This window comes from Aedes aegypti, unplaced genomic scaffold (genome assembly GCF_002204515.2).
Source record: "Aedes aegypti strain LVP_AGWG unplaced genomic scaffold, AaegL5.0 Primary Assembly AGWG_AaegL5_hic_scaff_735_PBJ_arrow, whole genome shotgun sequence".
NCBI classification, from domain to species: domain Eukaryota; kingdom Metazoa; phylum Arthropoda; class Insecta; order Diptera; family Culicidae; genus Aedes; species Aedes aegypti.
In genome coordinates, this window is record NW_018736423.1 from 153,343 (window position 1) to 172,500 (window position 19,158).

At 40.0% G+C, this 19,158-nt stretch overlaps 1 protein-coding gene and 1 pseudogene across 1 annotated transcript; one reads left to right on the top strand and one right to left on the bottom strand.

The window, feature by feature from the left end:
- Positions 1 to 9,633: 9,633 nt before the first annotated feature.
- LOC110681335 (DDRGK domain-containing protein 1-like) lies at positions 9,634 to 10,879 on the bottom strand. Its single transcript, XM_021857088.1, has 4 exons — positions 10,771 to 10,879; positions 10,598 to 10,698; positions 10,019 to 10,530; positions 9,634 to 9,960 (listed from the first exon to the last, which is right to left on the bottom strand). Exons 2-4 carry the CDS (start codon positions 10,692 to 10,694, stop codon positions 9,694 to 9,696), a joined length of 876 nt encoding a protein of 291 aa, XP_021712780.1. The 5' UTR covers positions 10,695 to 10,698; positions 10,771 to 10,879; the 3' UTR covers positions 9,634 to 9,693.
- Positions 10,880 to 16,787: 5,908 nt separating this feature from the next.
- On the top strand, positions 16,788 to 18,195 carry LOC110681339 (annotated as a pseudogene).
- Positions 18,196 to 19,158: the final 963 nt, after the last annotated feature.

A 19,158-nucleotide genomic window follows, 5' to 3' on the forward strand; every position in this document is an offset into this window, starting at 1 on the left:
TTTCCTTATCTGGATCATACAGAGTTAGGACATCATGATCCAGTATCAACTGTTTACTTCTCACAAAAGTGGACTGACAAAGAGGACTCCAGTTAAACTTGGTGCCTTTTTTGAGCAAATTGTACAGCACTCGCAATTCCTCTGACAATCTAGGGATGAATCTGCCATAGTAATTCAACAATCCTAAATATGCTTGAAGCTCTACAACGGACTTAGGAACTGGGGCGTTCACAATAGCCACGACCTTTTCTGAATTTGGACGAATGGTGTTAAAGCTGATTGTGTGACCTAAGAAATCAACAGACTCCTCGAAGTATTTGCACTTCTCGAGATTAATTTTCACATGATGGACATTCAAACGACTTAGAACTTCCGAGAGTCGAGCTTTGCACTCCTCTAGGGTGCTACCACCAATTATTATGTCGTCGAGGTAAACTTTTGTACCAGGGACACCTTGCAACACCCTATCAATAACGGACTGAAAAATCGAAGGGGCACTAGACACACCAAAAGGTAATCGCGTATACTGATACAAACCCTTATGTGTGTTGATCGTTAAATACTGACGGGACTTCTCAGACACTTTGAGCTGTAGATAGGCTCTTGAGAGATCAATCACACAGAAACAATTGAAATTTGCCAAACTAGCGAACAGATCATCGCTGCGCGGAAGGGGGTAATGTTCGGTTTCGATAAACTTATTGATCGTGACTTTACAATCGATACAAATACGTACAGAATCGGACTTTGGCACTACTACAATTGGAGAGGCCCACGGACTAGACTTTACCGGAACTATCACACCTTCACGACACATTCGATCTAGCTCATGTTCCACTCTTTCTCTAATTCCAAAAGGGACCGTATACGCTTTGTGGAATATTGGGACGGCATCTGGTTTTAGCACTATTTCCGCCTCATAACCAACGATACTATCAGATAGACTACGAGAAAGCACATTTGGGAATCGTTTTTGGATGCTAACCAAATCGACAGACTTACTGCTCAACAACTGGATTCGTGACACACCAGAATCGAACAATTGCCTCCACTCGGGGACCAAACTATCGAGCCAAGGACGACCAATCAATGGCATTTTCGATACAGACGGCTTTTTACACTCGCAAATGACAAGTTCTAACTCAATAGCACGTGAACTTCCTGGTAGCCTAACCCTAACCTTAATCTGACCACTTATCTGAATCTTATCTCCTGTTAGCGTTACAAACGTTTTTGAACATTTTTGGACTGGGATTTCACTGAATAGCGATAAATACCTTTCTAGTGGTATGACTGACGCACTAGCTCCAGTGTCGACCTCCATGACGACCGACTTTTCCTCTATGAGCACCTCCATCTTGGCTACAGGACTCGCACTGCTTGACGGCTTGCAGACCTCGCTGACTACGTTGACGGACGCTGGATCTGGACATTCTTCTTCTTCAATCAACTTCATAGCGAAAAATTCTCCTTCTTCTTCACTATCGGCCACTTTTTGCTTGACCTCGTGGATTCTCGATGATTTTTTCAGCACACTTTTCACGTTTTTCTTCGGCTTGGATCTACATACCAACGACGTATGTCCTTTCTTCCCGCACGAAAAACACTCCCAGTTACGTGCTGGACAGTCCTTTGGTTCGTGCGATTTTCCACACAAATGGCACGTTTTCCGGATATCACTCTTGCTCACTTGCGGTACCGTTTTTTCTTCTTTAACACGTGACTGCTTGAAACCTAACCTTTTCACATACTGCTGCGACGAATGCTGCAACATGGTGTTGCCGGACTCAGCCATTTCGTAGTTCAAGGCTAAATCACACGCGGACTGAAACGTTAGGTTTTTCTCTTTCAGAAGAACTGCTCGTAAACCCGAACTTTGGATTCCAGCCACAAACCTATCCCGCAAAGCGTCATCCAGGAAATTATCAAACTTACACGACTGAGCACGTGCTTTTATCGCGACAATGTACTCCGCGATAGATTCTGACGATGCTTGCACACACTGGTGGAACTTGTACCTTTCTGCAATCACATTCACTGTTGGCGCAAAATGGCCTGTTAACGCGGTCACCAGTTCTTCAAAACTTTTCGTTTTAGGTTCCGCGGGGATCACTAACGACTTCAAAATCTTGTACGTTTCCGGACCGATCAATGTGATTAGCATAGCCACGCGCTTGCTTTCGATCACATCGTTTAACTCGAAAAATAGTTCGAGACGCTCTTTGTACTCTCCGAAGCACTCACCAGGGACGTAAGGCTCAATGCTTCCGATCATTCCTCCACGATTTACGATCACCGGTATTGCAGATTTCGAATTTTCACCTTTACTGCTTCCTTCGACACTTGTCATGACTTCACGACCACGTGATTGACTTTAGACGCACTGACCGACTCACTACACAAACTACGAACACGCGCTACCGATTACCTCGTCGCCAACTGATCTGTATGGACGGAGGAATGAAAGACGAGACCGCTCTATACACTTACCAATGTGGTTTATTATACAGTCGAAATACAAAAGAGGCTTAGTCTAAATTGTGCAGGCCTTATATAGGAGTAGGACCGGATATCATTTGAATAAAGCAAGATAATTGTTTACAATCAAGATAGGAGATAGGAGACACTGACATCTATAGCTAATTTCTATTTGCTATAATTATGGAATCTAAATGGAGTGATCTAATATATTTCACTATGGAATAAATCTTTGTGGTTTTTCTTGAAGAAATTTCTGTGTATGGATCTTTGGAAAATTCTTCAGAGCAACAACTGGAGGAATCGATTGAAGAATTAGTGCATAGTTTAGGATAGTTTTCGAAAAAATAAACCAAAGAAATAAATGAAGAAATTACGGCAGCACAATCTGGAGAAATTCCTTTAAGCAGCCTTCGAAAAACCGCTGGATGAATTTCTGGGATGATTGGTAGAGAGAAAAAAAATCTAGATGACATTGACAGTATTCCAGATCAAATCACTTGGAATTACTGGGATATTTCTTGAAGCTTATCTTCGAGGGATCTGATAAAAAAATCTAGATGAGCCTGTTGAGTAGTCGCATTATAGTCTCTGAATGTTACTGTGTATAATTTTGCATCAGGATTAACTGCAAGCAATATAATGAATATAGTGACTTTGGAGACCATTTTGTTCAAAACAGAGACTTTAGAGCTCTTTCTTCAAAAATAAAAACTTTTTCAAGGCTGGCATTGAAATAGAAACCAAGTACCTTTGTTTCGATCACCAAAAAAATCGACACGAATGCCAAAATAATGTTGAAGTGTCGCAAATAAATAATAATAATAAAAATAATCATCATCATCATGCTATTTACTTAAATTAGAATTACTGAAACCATGCCTGTTTTTAAAAATATTTTTAAGTTTTTGAGATATTGGGTGTTAAAATGCATTGTTTAACGACTACAATCAAATCAAATTACATATGCAAGAACCAGCTTATATGAAGATTTATTTGCTTAGTTTACTAAAATATTCAAAGTTAATGTGTAAGAGAATACTTTTCAATAAATTTCATAATACTTTCAAAGCTCAAAAGTTATTTGATGATGCATTAGAAAAGTATGGTATCTTGCCAGTTGCCATATAATATAGGAACGAATAATTTTGTGTGACGATGGCGGCATGTTGAAAAAATCAATTTATTCAACATTTATTCGTGCATTCCAACCAAATTGAATCCTATTCTGATGATTATTGGTGGGTTAGATCACTATATACCAATCATAGTTTAACTTCCAACATTAAAAAACCAGCATTTTATAAAACTTTGAGGACCCGTAGCTCAAAATTGTAATGTGCTGGAACATTTTCGAAATTAGCTTCAAATTCACCAACCCCAAATTTACTAGGCACATAATCTTTGAGACACGCAAAAATGTTACTTTGTTAAGCTGTGTAATATTTCTGCTACCTTTGAAAATTTTAATCATACAGATTCGTAACCTGCAATAATCAGACATTTTTTTTCGGGACTACGGATAATCGATGATTTTAGTACTTTATGATAAATATATGGTGGATTATTTGAAAGCATTTCACGGAAAACGTTTATTAATGAAGTGAATAGTACAAGTAGCATTTTTGAGCGGCGCAGCCGAATTTTTTATATTAAATAAAAAAGCAAAAATAGTTTCGAAATAGTCAATCGTGGACGTATTCAACCATGAATTACTGTTTCAAAATTATTTCCCTGAGTGTAGCCAAAGTTTCCTGAGAATTCAGGGTTTTTTCCAGGTTAAATAAAATTCCCTGAGAATTCCAGGTTTTCCCAGGTAGTTCTTCTTTCTGGCGTTACGTCCCAACTGGGACAAAGCCTGCTTCTCAGATTAGTGTTCTTATGAGCACTTCCACAGTTATTAACTGAGAGCTTTCTTTGCCGATTGGCCATTTTTCCATGTGTATATCGTGTGGCAGGTACGAAGATACTCTATGCCCTGGGAATCGAGAAAATTTCCTTTACGAAAAGATCCTCGACCAGCGGGATTCGAACCCACGACCCTCAGCATGGTCATGCTGAATAGCTGCGCGTTTACCGCTACGGCTCCAGGTAGTAGACACCCTGTATTATGGTCTTCTACAAATTTCTGAAACAATATTCATAAAATCTTTTTAATAATTTTACCCATTCATCAGATCGTGTGTTAATGAATTTTGGCTAAACCATAAACGTCTGCTTGTCGACTTTTCCGAAAGCATACTTTTTTTAAGGTTTACATAATTTTATTTTACAATCAAATTCAATCATTCTACCATGTGTCAAAATTCATGATTATTCCCTCCGCCATCCGAAAGCACTGTACCGAAAACATTCTTAAAAAATTACAGAAACATCAAAATATTGTTGCATGCAACGAATTTAGTTAAAATTATATGGTGACCCTAAGCGCCATCTATGCTCTTACTAAGCACGACGTCCTCAAAAGGTTTCACAGAAACATTGAAATAATTTTAAACCAGTGTTTGATCCAATTACTCCACTGTGAGGCAGAATGTCGAATGTGTTTAACAAATAATAATACTAGCATTTTTTTTCCGAAACCTGAAAGCAACTACCGGTTTTGTCAATAAAAACAAAAAAATGCTTTTTGCGCGAAACGCGACTCATTTTCAGAACCCTGTTAGGAGATAAACGTAACGCGACGCTCACAAAATGAAACCAATGAAATTGTACTATTACTCAACATTTCCTTTCAGTTTGAAGTCACACTCTGGTTCTTATCAATACATAGAAGGATTGCGTTCGGAGATGCAAAAACAAACAAGCTTCACCACGCACCATCCAAACGTGGTAATCGAGAAGAATATTCTCACATGGACGCAAAAATAGCCCCGCGGCTTCGGCTAACCCGGAACAAAACTTTTCCTGAAGCGCAGAAAAAACACACATTATGCACAACTCCGTTTTCTCAAACATTTCAATTTTTACAAGCATTTGTAGTCACTTCACAGATGGATTTTCTTCACATTATTGCCGGGTGGCATAGCACCATCAGCCGATTCATTTTTATCAATTCGAACTTGTAAATAACGCGGAATCGAAATAAATCTTTTCCCAACAACAATTGGGACAATTCTCACAATTTTTCTCACATCGAAATATCTTCGGGGTGGCATAGCACACTATTCTCACCTGCCGAATTAGAAAAAAATCTAGGAACCGAGACAAAACGTGACAGCAAAAGCAAAAACACATCCATCCGCGCGCGCAGCCTGCTACGATCTTCTGGTTCGTTTGTCCCCTCGAAATACGTTTGTTTGTACCGCTACAGGTTGTCGTTATGTCCACTCTACGGTTGACCTGCAGCAACAACAATACTCACTACTACGCTGAACGCCATCGTGTAAACCTTAAACCTATAATTTCCTCATTTTTTTTTTGTTATCCTTAACCTCGGCCAAACCGCGAGTTTTACGGTTCCCCAATACTAATATAGATTATTAACCCTCTAATACCCAAATATTTATTTTCGATCTATCTATTTATGTTCGATGTCCGTATGTCATGGGAACATTTCCAGAAACCTGGAGGAAATTACCAGAACCCCAATCAGTGCCGTCGGTGCCAAAAGTAGGGTCATGGTACAAAAAATTTCCGCAGTGATGCTAAATGCATGATTTGCGGAGGTTCTTCTCACGCTAAGGACGTCTGTCCAGTGAAGGAAGATACCATCAAGTATATACATATGCTTGAATTGCGGGGGCAATCATAAGACAAATTTTTGGGCTAGCCCTTCGCGTAGGCTAGTCGTCGAGGCTCGTGTCAGGCAGGTGAACAGTAATATCCGTTACGATAACGGTCGTTTCCGGAATTTCCCTGGTAGAGTATCAAACAATGCTCATTTTTCAGTTAACGATCGGAATCATCGGATTGGTAATCATACCCATCAGGTAGATGCTCATTCACAAACTAATTTCAATCCGAGGGGTAGCCGTTCGAATCTTTTAATTTTGAATGTATCTACCCAAGGAAAATCCGTTGCCGGTATCGTAGCAGGTAATTTGAACTCCGCCCCTATTCATACTATGAGTACTCATTCTAATTGTTTCAAATCAAATAAAAAAAAACCCTACCGCCACAGGAAACTTCTACTCCGCCTCTTCGTCTATCGAAAATTCTAACGGAAAATCATCAGATAATGTACCCATTTGATATGTACCTCTGATTTTAATTTTCTAACTGAACAATTGAATCTAATGATTGATGCAATGTTCAAAGCTACCACTATGACTGAGGCAGTCCAAGTCGGTGTAGAATTTACTAATCAAATTGTTATTGGATTACGTTTTTCTAATGGATCCAATAAATAATAATTCAAATATTTTAAATTGGAATGCTCGTTCTTTGAATGGTAAAGAGGACGAGCTGTTTAATTTTCTTACAGCTAATAACGTGCATATAGCAGTTATTAGTGAAACATAATTAAAACCTGGATCCAAACTAAAAAAAGATCCTAACTTTTTTTGTTTATCGTAATGATCGACTTGATGGGGCAATCATTATTCATAGGCGTATAGGGCCGATTAGGGCCCAGATAGCCGTAGCGGTAAACGCGCAGCTATTCAGCAAGACCAAGCTGAGGGTCGTGGGTTCGAAACCCACCGGTCGAGGGTCTTTTCGGGTTGGAAATTTTCTCGACTTCCCAGGGCATAGAGTATCTTCGTACCTGCCACACGATATACGCATGCAAAAATGGTCATTGGCATAGTAAGCTCTCAGTTAACAACTGTGGAAGTGCTCATAAGAACACTAGCTGAGAAGCAGGCTCTGTCCCAGTGGGAACGTAACGCCAGAAAGAAGAAGGCGTATAAAACATAAACTGTTTTCGTCATTTGAAACTTTGGGTGTTTCTGAAGCTGAAAATATAGCTTCAATTTGAACAGAATGATGGCACACATCAACGAAAATTAAATTTTTGCCAATGAACAGTTCGGATTCCGCCATGGACATTCGACCACTCATCAACTTTTACGTGTAACAAATTTGATCCGTTCCAACAAATCTGAAGGCTATTTATTCTACAAGTCTTGCTCTTCTAGACATAGAAAAAGCATTCGAAAAAAGCCAGTGAAAGGTCAATTTAAAATTCCCGTTTTTTTCTCGGTATTTCAAAAATACCTATTCCCGGTTTAAGCTGACACGGGAGACCGTGTTATTTTCCCTATCTTTTGTCTCACTCTTACAATTATTGTCAAAACTTTGTGGGAGCAAATCTCAAGTTTTAGTGAACCGATGAAGCTGGAAATGTATTGGGTTGTGCAATACATATATAGAATCATAGTGATACATTTTTCGTATCGATATGTGGAGTGGTTCTTGAGATTTGCTTCTTCAAATGGATAGGGTGATTATGATGACGTCCCTTGCGGCCTTAATGATATACTAAGAAACATTATTGCGATTTTTCATAAACCAAAGCATTTCTATTAGGGGTAGACGGAAATCATATACCGTGCACCACCGCTAATTTGAACGGTACCTCACGCAAATTATCGGGGTTCATTTTTAGTTTGAACATTTAGTCACTCTAGAACTGTGCTACTGGTTACCCCTTTGGCTGTTATGTTTTGATACTGCATTCCGTTCCACAGCGTTCCATTTCACTTTACTCCGTTCCATGAGCTAAATGAGGTTTGAACCATTTTTAATCTGAACGATGTGGAAATTAACGGGGTACAGATTAAAAAGTGTTCAAAGTAAAAGTGGTCAAACTAACGGGGGTACCCGGTATTTTGCTGCACATTCAAATCTTCTGGGCTTATACTGATTCTGCTAAATTCCAATTTGATCTATGAAACGGTATGTTGGTCACTTTAATCGTGGAATTTGTTATGCAAATGTTATGTTCAGTGTCAAAAAAAGTTTGGCTCTTGTTTATATGATGGGATCAAGTCAATCTTCGAATGAATCATAATTTAAATTTTAAACGGTCACAGATTTGGTAGACATAAAAGTGAATTTATCAATTGTTCAACAATTCGTTCCATGGTCATCAGCATAGAATTTTTTGTTATGTTTTATCCCCATAAATTTTGAACATTTTCACAGGACAATTATTTCTGATAAAAAATAACAGTCATAATTCTGAAGTGAATTAGGATTTTATAATACTTTTACCAAGCCCAAACAAGAAGTGAATGGCAAATCTTCAATGAATATCAAAGGTTGTAAACGCATTTAATTTGATCTTAGTGAATTGCAAGCTTGCTTAGAGAAACTATCATCAAAAGTTTTTAATTTTGGATTAGAGCAAATAATAACATTTGTGTAAAGAATATGTTCTTGACTTTATTGACAAACTTGGGATTCGAATACAGAAGCTTTTGTAAAAATCCACTTAAGTTAAGATCGTGCTGGTTAAAACATTACTTGGTATACAAAATTTTCCCGGTGCTAATTAAAATTCCCGTATATTTCCCGGTTTTCTCCCGGTGATTCGAAATTCCCGGCTTTTTCCCGATTTCCCGGTGCGCTGGTCACCCTGGACAGTGTTTCGCATGAAGGTTTGATCGTAAAATTAAAAACTTTATTTTTCCAACATACATTGTTAGAATAATTCAAAGTTATCTGTCAAATCGTACACTTCAGGTTAGTTATCAAAACTCCAGGTCTGAAAGACTTCCTGTAAGAGCTGGTGTTCCTGAGGCAGCATTTTGGGACCAATAGTTACCTCAAGGATGTCAAAAATCCTTGTTTGCGGATGACACAGGCCTTTCCGCCAAAGGACGAAGCCTGCATGTCATCTGTAGTCGATTGCACAAAAGTTTGGATATTTTTTTTTCATACTTGCAAAAATGAAAGATTTCTCCTAATGCTTCCAAAACTCAACTAATAATATTCCCCGCGAGGTTGTGGCCTTTGTAATATTATTATTTAATGGAATTGTTGAAAAATATGGTAAGATCCTTCGATCCTTCTGGTCAATCACAGCAACGACGAATTGTACGGTCATCAATTCTCATGCTGTTTTGGTCAAATAGTCGAGTCGCCAATGAAATCAACAAACTTAGTTATTCAATAGACTTGAAACAAGCGATTACGATAAAAAAAAGGCTTCGACGATTTCTATTGAACTGCGGCTTTCTTTCGCCATCATTTTACAAGAGTAGACAATTCAACTTGAAAACTTTGTAATTCAACTCAAAACGTTCACTACTCACCCTGTTGGGCAGCTTATTTTACTTCAGTGGCAACCGGTGCCAAATTGATCAAACTACTGCTATTTTCTGCCAGTTCCGTAATCGAGACTCTGCCTCGTTGCTTGATGAATTTGGCAACTGCATTAAGCTCTTCCTCGGAAATGTAGATGAATTTTCCTCGATCATCAATGACGCCACTCAGACGACCTTCCTTCTGCAGCTCAATTATCCTATCGATGGCTGCCTGCGTTTTTAGCTTGAAGTGTACCGCTAAATCCTCCAGGACGACGACTTTGTTATCCTAAAAGTGATATTGATATGCATTAGTAAGTAAATTACTGATCTACTTAGAATGTTACCTTAACAAAGTTGATAAACTCTTGGAGCATGTTTTGCTTATCGTTGTCCTCCTCCTGGTCGAATCCCTCTTCCTCGACGCTGAAAGCTTCCTTCATCCTTAGGTACTCCTCGTGCTCCTTTCTTTCCCTTTCTTCTCGGGCTTTCCTCTCCGCCTCCTCCTGTTTCCGCTCCTCTTCGGCCTCCTTTTCCTCTTGTCGTTTCCTTTCCTCCTCAGCCAAAGCATCCTTCTTCTTTTGATCCTCCCGCATTTTCAGCTCCTGTTCCCGCTGCGCTTTCTTCTCCGCTTTGGCCTCCAGCTTGGCACGCTTCTTGGCGCCCATCTTTTCGGCCCCTAAGTCCTGTCCCGCATGCGGAATCTCATCATCTTCCTCGTCGGGATCTGCAGCAGCAGCTGCATTCTGTTCAACCGGCGCAACGGCGGCTGCTCTGGCCCGGTTCCGTTGATTGCGGACCACCTGGGCGCGACGTGGCGGTGCGTTTGCTTCCCGCCCATCCTGATCCTGTCGGGCGCCTAAAAAGCAGAAAAAATGAAGGGAGTTCCAAGTCCATAATGTTTCCACTAAACCAGCCAAGCTTACCGTCTTCAGTTTTGCCTTTTCCTTTCGAAAGGAACAATAATGTTACAAGCACCACTAGCAGAGCAACAGCAATACCAATAAGTAGATATAAATCCATGTTTCTAAAAGTTCAGTATTATTTAGCAATCTAAAGAAAATAGAAAACTTTTGAGCGACTATTTTATTTTACGTACGCGTGTCGTGTCGGTCGTGTCAATATTTTTGTTTGGAATCCGATGTCGGACAGATGACAAGGCGGGGAAGTTGCAGAATAGACCTGTTCACATCAGAATCCCACACTGAAATAAAACGAACAGGCCATTTTATTAGAAATTTCATATTAATTCAACTGTATCCTCGTTGCCTAAAATTTATATGGATTCCTATGCATATCATCCGCAAAACTCTTTGAATTCAACAGCGTCCTCATAAACATTATAGTCGGTGGCTTACATTGAAGCTATAAGCTTGAGACATATAACCGGTACATGTTTCGTATATAGTTTCAGCGGGTTCAACGACATCGCGTTTTTTATATGCGTATACTTCATGTCATCACTATGATTTTATTTTACCCAGTGAGGGCAACAGATGTAGAGCGGAAGGCGAACCAACAGAATTACTGAAAAATTAGCAAAAGCAAACATTTTTTTTTTTTTTTTTTTCAATTAAGAATGGTAAGTTTTGTATTTTATATTGATTTGACAATAAAGTTGGTTTTAATTGTTCCTTTTTCCATTTTGCAGAATGTACTACTCGACGTCTCTTCACATAAATGCAAGCGATACAATGGACATTGTAAGGATCGAACCATTGAGATTAAGACCTGTTTGGCAATGACAAGTAAGTTTAAGCTTCATATGTTTTAACAAATTATTACTGAAGAGAAAATGTTTATGTCGGATTTGAATTTTGTTTATTTTGTAGGAAAATAATGAACATTCAAGGACACCCGACTTCGTGAACGACAACGTACTAGGCAAGATACTGGGCTCTTCCATAGGTGATCAAACAAAAAAAATTGAAATTTAGAAGTTGTTAATAGTAACAGGTAAATAATAAATTTGAAATAAAAGAACGAAATCATTGAAAAACAATATGTGTTAGTATTTTGTATCAACTATTCGAAATATCAATAAAAAGTTTATTGGATGCACTCAGAAGATACTGCTTTTACATATAAATGTTCAGTTTCACTACGATAGCATATACTAGACATGCAAATGATATTCACCTACTCGCACGGTTCGTAGACCGTAATATATTTGCATATAACACTGACATGGATACAGAAAAGTCATCTCATATGTTACGCATATAACATCAAACATACATTTTCATACTATGGTAATTTTCATAGGAAAATCTAATAGTGCAGATGTATATGACTACCATATAGCATTCAACGAGGAAATTAGCTCAGTGCATAAATAAATATAATAGAAGTATTAGAAATAGAACGCTAGAGGCGCTGTTTCCTCCATACATTGGCTGTGATATAGATGAATCAACCACAGTAGCCTTGAATTTCTACCGACGCGATCAACCGGTACTCAAACTGTCAAATCGTTTGTTTTGATTTTTCTCATATTTGAAAAAGGAAATGAAACGAGTGAAAAGAGCCTAGTATATGGGACAATTAAGAAAGAAAAACCAACGTAATGAAAATCGCTGTTCGATAAATTCAATTGGTCGGGATCTAACTTATACAGGATTTGTTAAGTAACCCACTAATGCAAGCAATACGTTTTCAACTTACAGGACTCTATGGTGCTTCTGTAAGTAAAGAAGAACGGCAGTTGAATGCATCTTCTTAAAACAACACGATGGTTTCCTTCATTGGAGTGAGAAAACTGCTCTAAATGTGTCGAATAAAATTTATATCGTAGCTGAATCTTAGACGATTCACAAGTTTCCGCAGTCAGCTACATGGCAACTACAACTTCAACGCAGTGCCGATACTGCACCTTTAATTTTCCTTCCGTCATATATCACTGGATTTTTTGCTCCAATACTCATTATGCTGCAGGTTGATGTGTGCCGGGGGAGCATACCTTTACTTAGTTTAAAAACGCAATTTGCATTGGTACTTCAAATCTACCCTTCAGCCTTCACTAAATTTATGATTAACCAAGGATAACTGGCAGCAGCTCAACAACGTATTTTTATAGCCTTCCATTCAAAATTAATCACACGCCAAGACGATAATGTATTAAGAGTCAAAATTCTCTAAGGCACTCAAACCACACGAAAGATCCATTCAATACGCTCAACCGAGGCTAGAAAAAAAAATGACAGAATCAATATTTTGATATCGAAAGCAGGTTGCTATGGATAGGATGAGGACGTTTGACACTTTGAGTACCACCTCCAAATTGCGCATACTAGATGTTGGTCACAAGATTAGCAGCGACAATAGCGGTCTAATATTTATATGTCTATTATAAAAATCGACCCAAATTTTATTTCTCGCATAACCTACAAAATAAACGCTTAACATAACCTGAAGGCCGTACTGCGAAAACATATTTTTAACTTCTTATTCAATTACAGCTGAATATTGTATAATACATTTATAAATAATGAACCATTAGCGTCAACAAGAAGACTGTATAGATGTTTAATCATGCCAATGTCGCAAGTGTTGGGCAGAGGTGGACACGGCACAACGGATGCGAAACACCGAAGAAAAGGAATCGGACTCGGAATGAAACACTTTGTGTGAAAGAAACAAGATAAACTTTAATGAACATCTGCTCGGGTTGAATAGTAACGGACAGTTTTGCGATGGATCTTCTTCGTGAACAATGATTGACGCATCTTCGCGATCCAACATTCGCCAAAATTATTTTTAATTTTTGCGTCACGAAGAGCATCGCAAAAAGCGAACGGATGCAACGCCGAAGCCGGCTTGATAGAAACTCCTCTGCGATGCAAAGAGGAGGCGATTTTGCCGTTTTTCTGAGGAGAAAAAAAAACTCAAAATTTTCAACACAGATCCTCAAGCGATTCGAGTGAGAGTGCAGAAAAATGCGAGGATTTTTTCAGACACTCTCTCTCTCTCTCTCTCGTTGCGATGCTCACCATCACTCACACTTCAAACGAACTCTCGAGTCTGCCGCCCGAACAGACAGTCCTCGGGGAGTTGTGAGAGCACCCTTTTTTGATGGAATTTTACTCGGTTTTTTTTTGTGCTGCATCTTCCTCGCTCATTTTTCGTTGCCTCGCTGCTTAGCATTTTTTGGCTCCCTCGCAAAGAGGCACTGGCAGTATGTCACCGAACTCTAATGATGTTGAGGAGAATTATCAAGCCTGCGCCGAAGAAGCAAGATGAACACACCGATAAGTGGTTCGCGAAGCCTTTCCACTCGTAGGATTCATTTATCCACCCGCTGTTCATTCTCGTGATTCATTGCAAGGTTGCTTCTTCTCGTAAAGTCGAGCAAACACTCCACGCAGCGCATGTGTTAAAAATACACAGAATGAGGCAACCAATGCAGAACTGGTCGACTGAGTGAAAATTCTGTGTAGGTCGCACTCATTCTGTGAGTTGCCGACGTGTTGGCCTTCGGCTGTGCGGGGATCGATGGAAACGGAACTGTCAATGATCTCCCGCGCGGCAGCGAACAGTTGGCCGTTGGTAAGATAGGTAGTTTTCTGAGATGTTTTCTAGCGAAAAGTCGGAAGATGGTCGCAAATGCGAAAGTTTCTTCCCCATTTGCTTCCACTTCGGCTATTCAAATGAAAAAATCTCTGAAAAACTTTAAAATTGGAATGCTTTTTTTATGTTTTCACAAGCAAAACAAAAATGGAAGTGAATTCCGCATTCCAAGCGTTCCTCCTCTGTGCGCATTTCACTAATTCAGTTTTGTTTACCACCGTTTGCATAAAACTGTGTACAGCCCCTTTGCGCAGAATCTGTGCCGCACGAAAAGAGGCCAATTTTGTGCGCTCGGCACTCATTCTTGAGCGGAGCAAGTTGAGCGTGATTGTTGCGAGCCCGCATGAAGATGATCGAAATGAATATTTTCCTGCTCTTCGCGAAGAGCAGGCAGCGTGGATCGTACCGTTCACATTACCGAGCGATGGAAAATCACCCGGGAGAAACAGCGATCCGAAAATGAAACACGAACGAATGAAGCGCCCGAACGGTTGTTTGTGTTTATTCGCAGATTCTGTTTTGATGCCTACGAAAATTCATCGTGCCTCGCGTTTCCGATTGTTGTTCGGCAACATTGGTAACGGATGAATGAAAAAGCACACTTTGCTTAGTCTTCCCCTTCTCATTGATGCGCTTTTGGCGCGCTCGCTCGATGCTGCAGTGGGTAGCATTCAGGGTTGCCGCCTTGGTTACCACTCACCGAATACTGCACGGAAAGGAAACAGCATTGCATATTCCATCAGCTCGGAGGGAGGCACCGATATTACACACGTTATTTAGAATTGCAAGAAAACTCCAGCTTGCCAACGACACTCAAGGCAGACTTGATGAAAATCGCTAGTTTTCTTTTGTTGTGTTCCTTCGATCGTTCTGGACAAACATGGAAAAAGGGCCAAAGTTTTCTGTACATTTAATTTTCGTTTTTGTTGGAAAAAGTGAAATAATGCTATTGTGACATTACTTTTGAATAAGCATGAATAGCTTTTCAGGCGATTTTGTGTCACATTTGATAAAATGCAAAAATAAGTTTTAATCAATTACGCGCTTTTATCATGTTTGTCCATTGTTTTAGATCTGGGCTCACAGTGACAGTTCGTGACAGCAGAATCTCGGCTCACCTTGACGTACATAAATTTCGTATTGGTTTCTCCCTCCCACTCCATCAGCAAGCTCTGCTTCATAACCGGTTCATATATAACCACTGTTCTAAAGGGACCAGGTACCCGGAGGACTTTCGGAACGTGGCCAATGTGACCAAAAACAATTTAAATAGTCTCCAATACAATTGATTCGTAATATCTTGAAGTTTGATATGTCGCAATCCCTGTTGCATAACTAGTCTATATATGGCCACTTTTCTGAGGGGACCAGGTGCCCGGAGGACTTCCGGAACGAGGCCAAAATCAATTGATATAGTGTTCAACATACTTGCTTCATAAAATCATGAAGATTGATATGCCGCAAGCCGTCATCATCCGGTAAAAAACATACCCCACTGCACCCCGGAATAACTCCGGAACTATGGGGCCAATACCATGTTTTGTATGACATATGGAAACTATAGAAACGTGACCGGTTGCATTAGTGATAAAATTTTGAAATCGCTTCAGAAATAACGAAGATTTTTTTGAGTCTTTTACGAATGCTCAAAACGTATCAAGAGAGGAAGGGTTAATGACTATAGTGGTTATCACGCCCAATTGTATGGGTGCCTAGTGTAGATGTAGTTGTGAACCTTGGAGGAAAACAATATGCACTCTGTCTCGAAAAACACCCAGAATTCGGGTATACATTTTTTTTAAATTGGGTAATATTTCCATATGCATTTTGATGAGTCTGGAACGCGTGTGCAAGTTTCTATGAGGAAAGCAAAAACAAACTGTGTATGACGAGCGTATGCTAGTCTACGTGTGTTCAAATGTCACTAAGCTCTATTTTCTATCTGCCTCTCCTTCATTCTGCTGTGAATATCTATCTTCTTCTTCTATATAAATAAAAATGGAATGGTGTTTGTATGTCACGAAATGGCTTACCAACGGGTATACACATTTGAATGATTCTTTCTCCGTTTTGTTCGTCAAGGGTTCCGACGTGTTTGTGTGTAAAAAAATCCCAGGATATTCACCGGGAAAGTTGGAGAAACGAGAGTGCACGAAACTGTCATTTTGTATGGGACGATCCATAGCGTTTTTCAACAGCCTACTTGATGGCAAAACGAAGTTTGCCGGGACCACTAGTTTACACTAAATGTCATTTCGAGTGGATTGAAGCTTAGCGATGCCTCAACCCAGGCGAATTGACTAACAGGAATAAAATTCCCTACAGAATGAAAGAGAGACAGATAGAAAAAAGTCATTATTTACTAAAATTTAGTAATTCTGTGACTACCCGTGTTTCTGAGTGAACCCAGCACAAAATGATTAAATGATAATTTAATCATCCTAAATGCACCTCTGCTATCGGCGGGCAATTACAAGTTTGAGCCCGCCTTAGTGACAACCTGCGTCCAAAAGCACTTTCCAATCTCATTGACGTGTCGTAGCTAAAAATATATTAATTCCTACCAGCAGTGAAAATTATTCCGTAATTTTCATCTATTTTCCCACTATATTGGTGCACAAATAACCGGAAAAGCAGCCGTACTACAACCGGAGATGAATTGGCAACGTAATTTACTTCTACTGGTGGTGATTGCAGTGGAACTGTCCAGTGCACTGTACTTCCACATCGGCGAAACTGAACGCAAGTGCTTCATTGAGGAGATTCCCGACGAGACCACGGTCATAGGTAAGAAGAGGACAACTTCGGTTAAGGGAAGCGTTTCTAATCTCGGCCCTATGGGCGATACCATTTTAATTGCCATTGCAGTTAACTACAAGGTCGAGCTGTATGACCCACGAAGCGGTGGATTTATGCCATCCTCTCCCGGCATCGAATGCACGTCGAAGTCAAGGATCCGGACGACAAGACCATTCTTTCTCGCGTGTACAGCTCAGAAGGTAATTAATTGGTCTCCTTTGTATAATGTTTTTTCGCCCAGAGCTGGTAGCCAATGCCGTTGCGAAATCAGTTCTCGTGAAATCTTGGGCAGTATTTACACAAAATCTAGGACATGCTTTTGTTTTTGGAAGCCCGGGCAGAATTTTCAGAGACTAGGCCTAGATCACCCTAAAACTATTATTGTGTCATTTAACAGTGTAATTGAATTGCACGTTTAGTCACTTTTTTAAGAATCGTGAATCTCGAATCTGGTAACTGAAATAACTATTTTTGGAAGCACTTTTTTTCTACCAGCCCTGCTTTTGTAGAATATGCCTTGAATCTCAGAGTCTTATTACATCTAACAGGTCGTATTTCGTTCACATCGCACACGCCCGGCGAGCACGTAATCTGCATGTACTCGAACAGCACTGCCTGGTTCAGCGGTTCCCAATTGCGGGTCCATCTCGACATTCAGGTCGGCGAACATGCCATCGATTACGCCAACGTGGCCCAGAAGGAAAAACTGACAGAGCTGCAACTCGCATCCGACAACTTCTGGTCAGGTCGACCAGATTACCAAGGAGCAGAACTATCAGAGAGTAATATATCGCCATGCTTCTTTTAGAATTCTCAATTTTTTTGATTTACTTTTACCTTCCGCAGTACGAGAGGAGCGATTCCGCCAGACTAGCGACAGCACAAATCAGCGGGTACTGTGGTGGTCACTGGCACAGACCCCTCGTCTCGTTACCATGGGGTTGTGGCAAATGAAGCATCTGAAGAGCTTCTTCGAGGCTAAGAAATTAGTTTAATAATTCGATCGTAATGTATTGAATGGTTCTTGTCGATGGCGTCCTGTGAAAGCAGCCGGAATAGTGTTTAAACGTTAAGGACATCAAGAACAAAGAGTGAAAGTAATCTGTTTGTAAGATTCGAAATAAATTTTGAGATATGGGGGAGCCTGCCTTGCAATAAAGTATCGTTTTTTCAATTTAATCCTTCGCAAGAAAATAAAAACCAGAAATCTTGCCTATTTCGTCGTTCAGCAGAAGCGGACATCAAAAACGTGATGCAGCTTCACTCTATAGAAACACTGAAGTTCTACGAGAAGCCTCTACGCATTGTGCAAAAGCTTCCTGCTACAGATGACATAAACAGAGAATAAGAAGATAGCAGCATCCTGACCGATTCAAGGTGGGGTGGTTGGAAGGTGGAAGCAGTACAATGACGAACACCTGAATGGTGCGCAGGGTAAATGCATAGATGTCCGAGACCCAGATTGCTGTTCAACAGCTTACTTTTCCAGCCAATACCTACTTCACAAGTGGGCATAACTTGCTAAGCAGAGCTTCTCTTTCAACTGCTAGAAACTACCAAACTTTTTTTACACGTTCGATTGGATACTTCGTGGCTCATTCGAAAAACTATGAGTTAATCGTAGATATTTTTACATTTTTTTTTTAAACTTTGTATGTGGTATCCATCCTAATATAGAGGACTTATGCGCAGTGTTGAATTCTTGCGGCTGCTTGGGCACGTCAGGAGTTATTCATCAATATTAACATTAACAATATTAACCCGAGTAGCCTAGATAGCCGCGTAGTGTCAGTTAGCGGTTGTTTCAACTGGCTAAGAATTAACAACTACGGACTGCCTGTTCCGGTGGTAAAAGTCCACCTCACAGGTGACCCCTAATTTATGGTGTAATACGTACCGTGCTAGGAATGAATGGTTAGGGGGTCTAAATAAATCCTAACCGCTAACGGAGCCTGTGGGAGTACCAGGGCGCCCTCTGCAGTATTGTGCCCTTCCTGTGCTACCCGGAGCAATGGCGCAGGTGACCTGTGTGTCTCCGAGATAATCGGCTGCTCTTCTTCAGTCTCTAGCCTGAGGCTAAATAAGGGTGGGATTATGAATATGTTGCTATTTAATTTAAATT

Bases quoted from the DNA above. Each gene is read 5' to 3' on its own strand.
- LOC110681335 (XM_021857088.1), bottom strand. From the start codon at position 10,694: ATGGATTTATATCTACTTATTGGTATTGCTGTTGCTCTGCTAGTGGTG. The intron at 10,531-10,597 runs GTAAGCTTGGCT...TCTGCTTTTTAG, and splicing joins AAAAGGCAAAACTGAAGACG to GCGCCCGACAGGATCAGGAT. The intron at 9,961-10,018 runs GTAACATTCTAA...TATCACTTTTAG, and splicing joins AGTTTATCAACTTTGTTAAG to GATAACAAAGTCGTCGTCCT.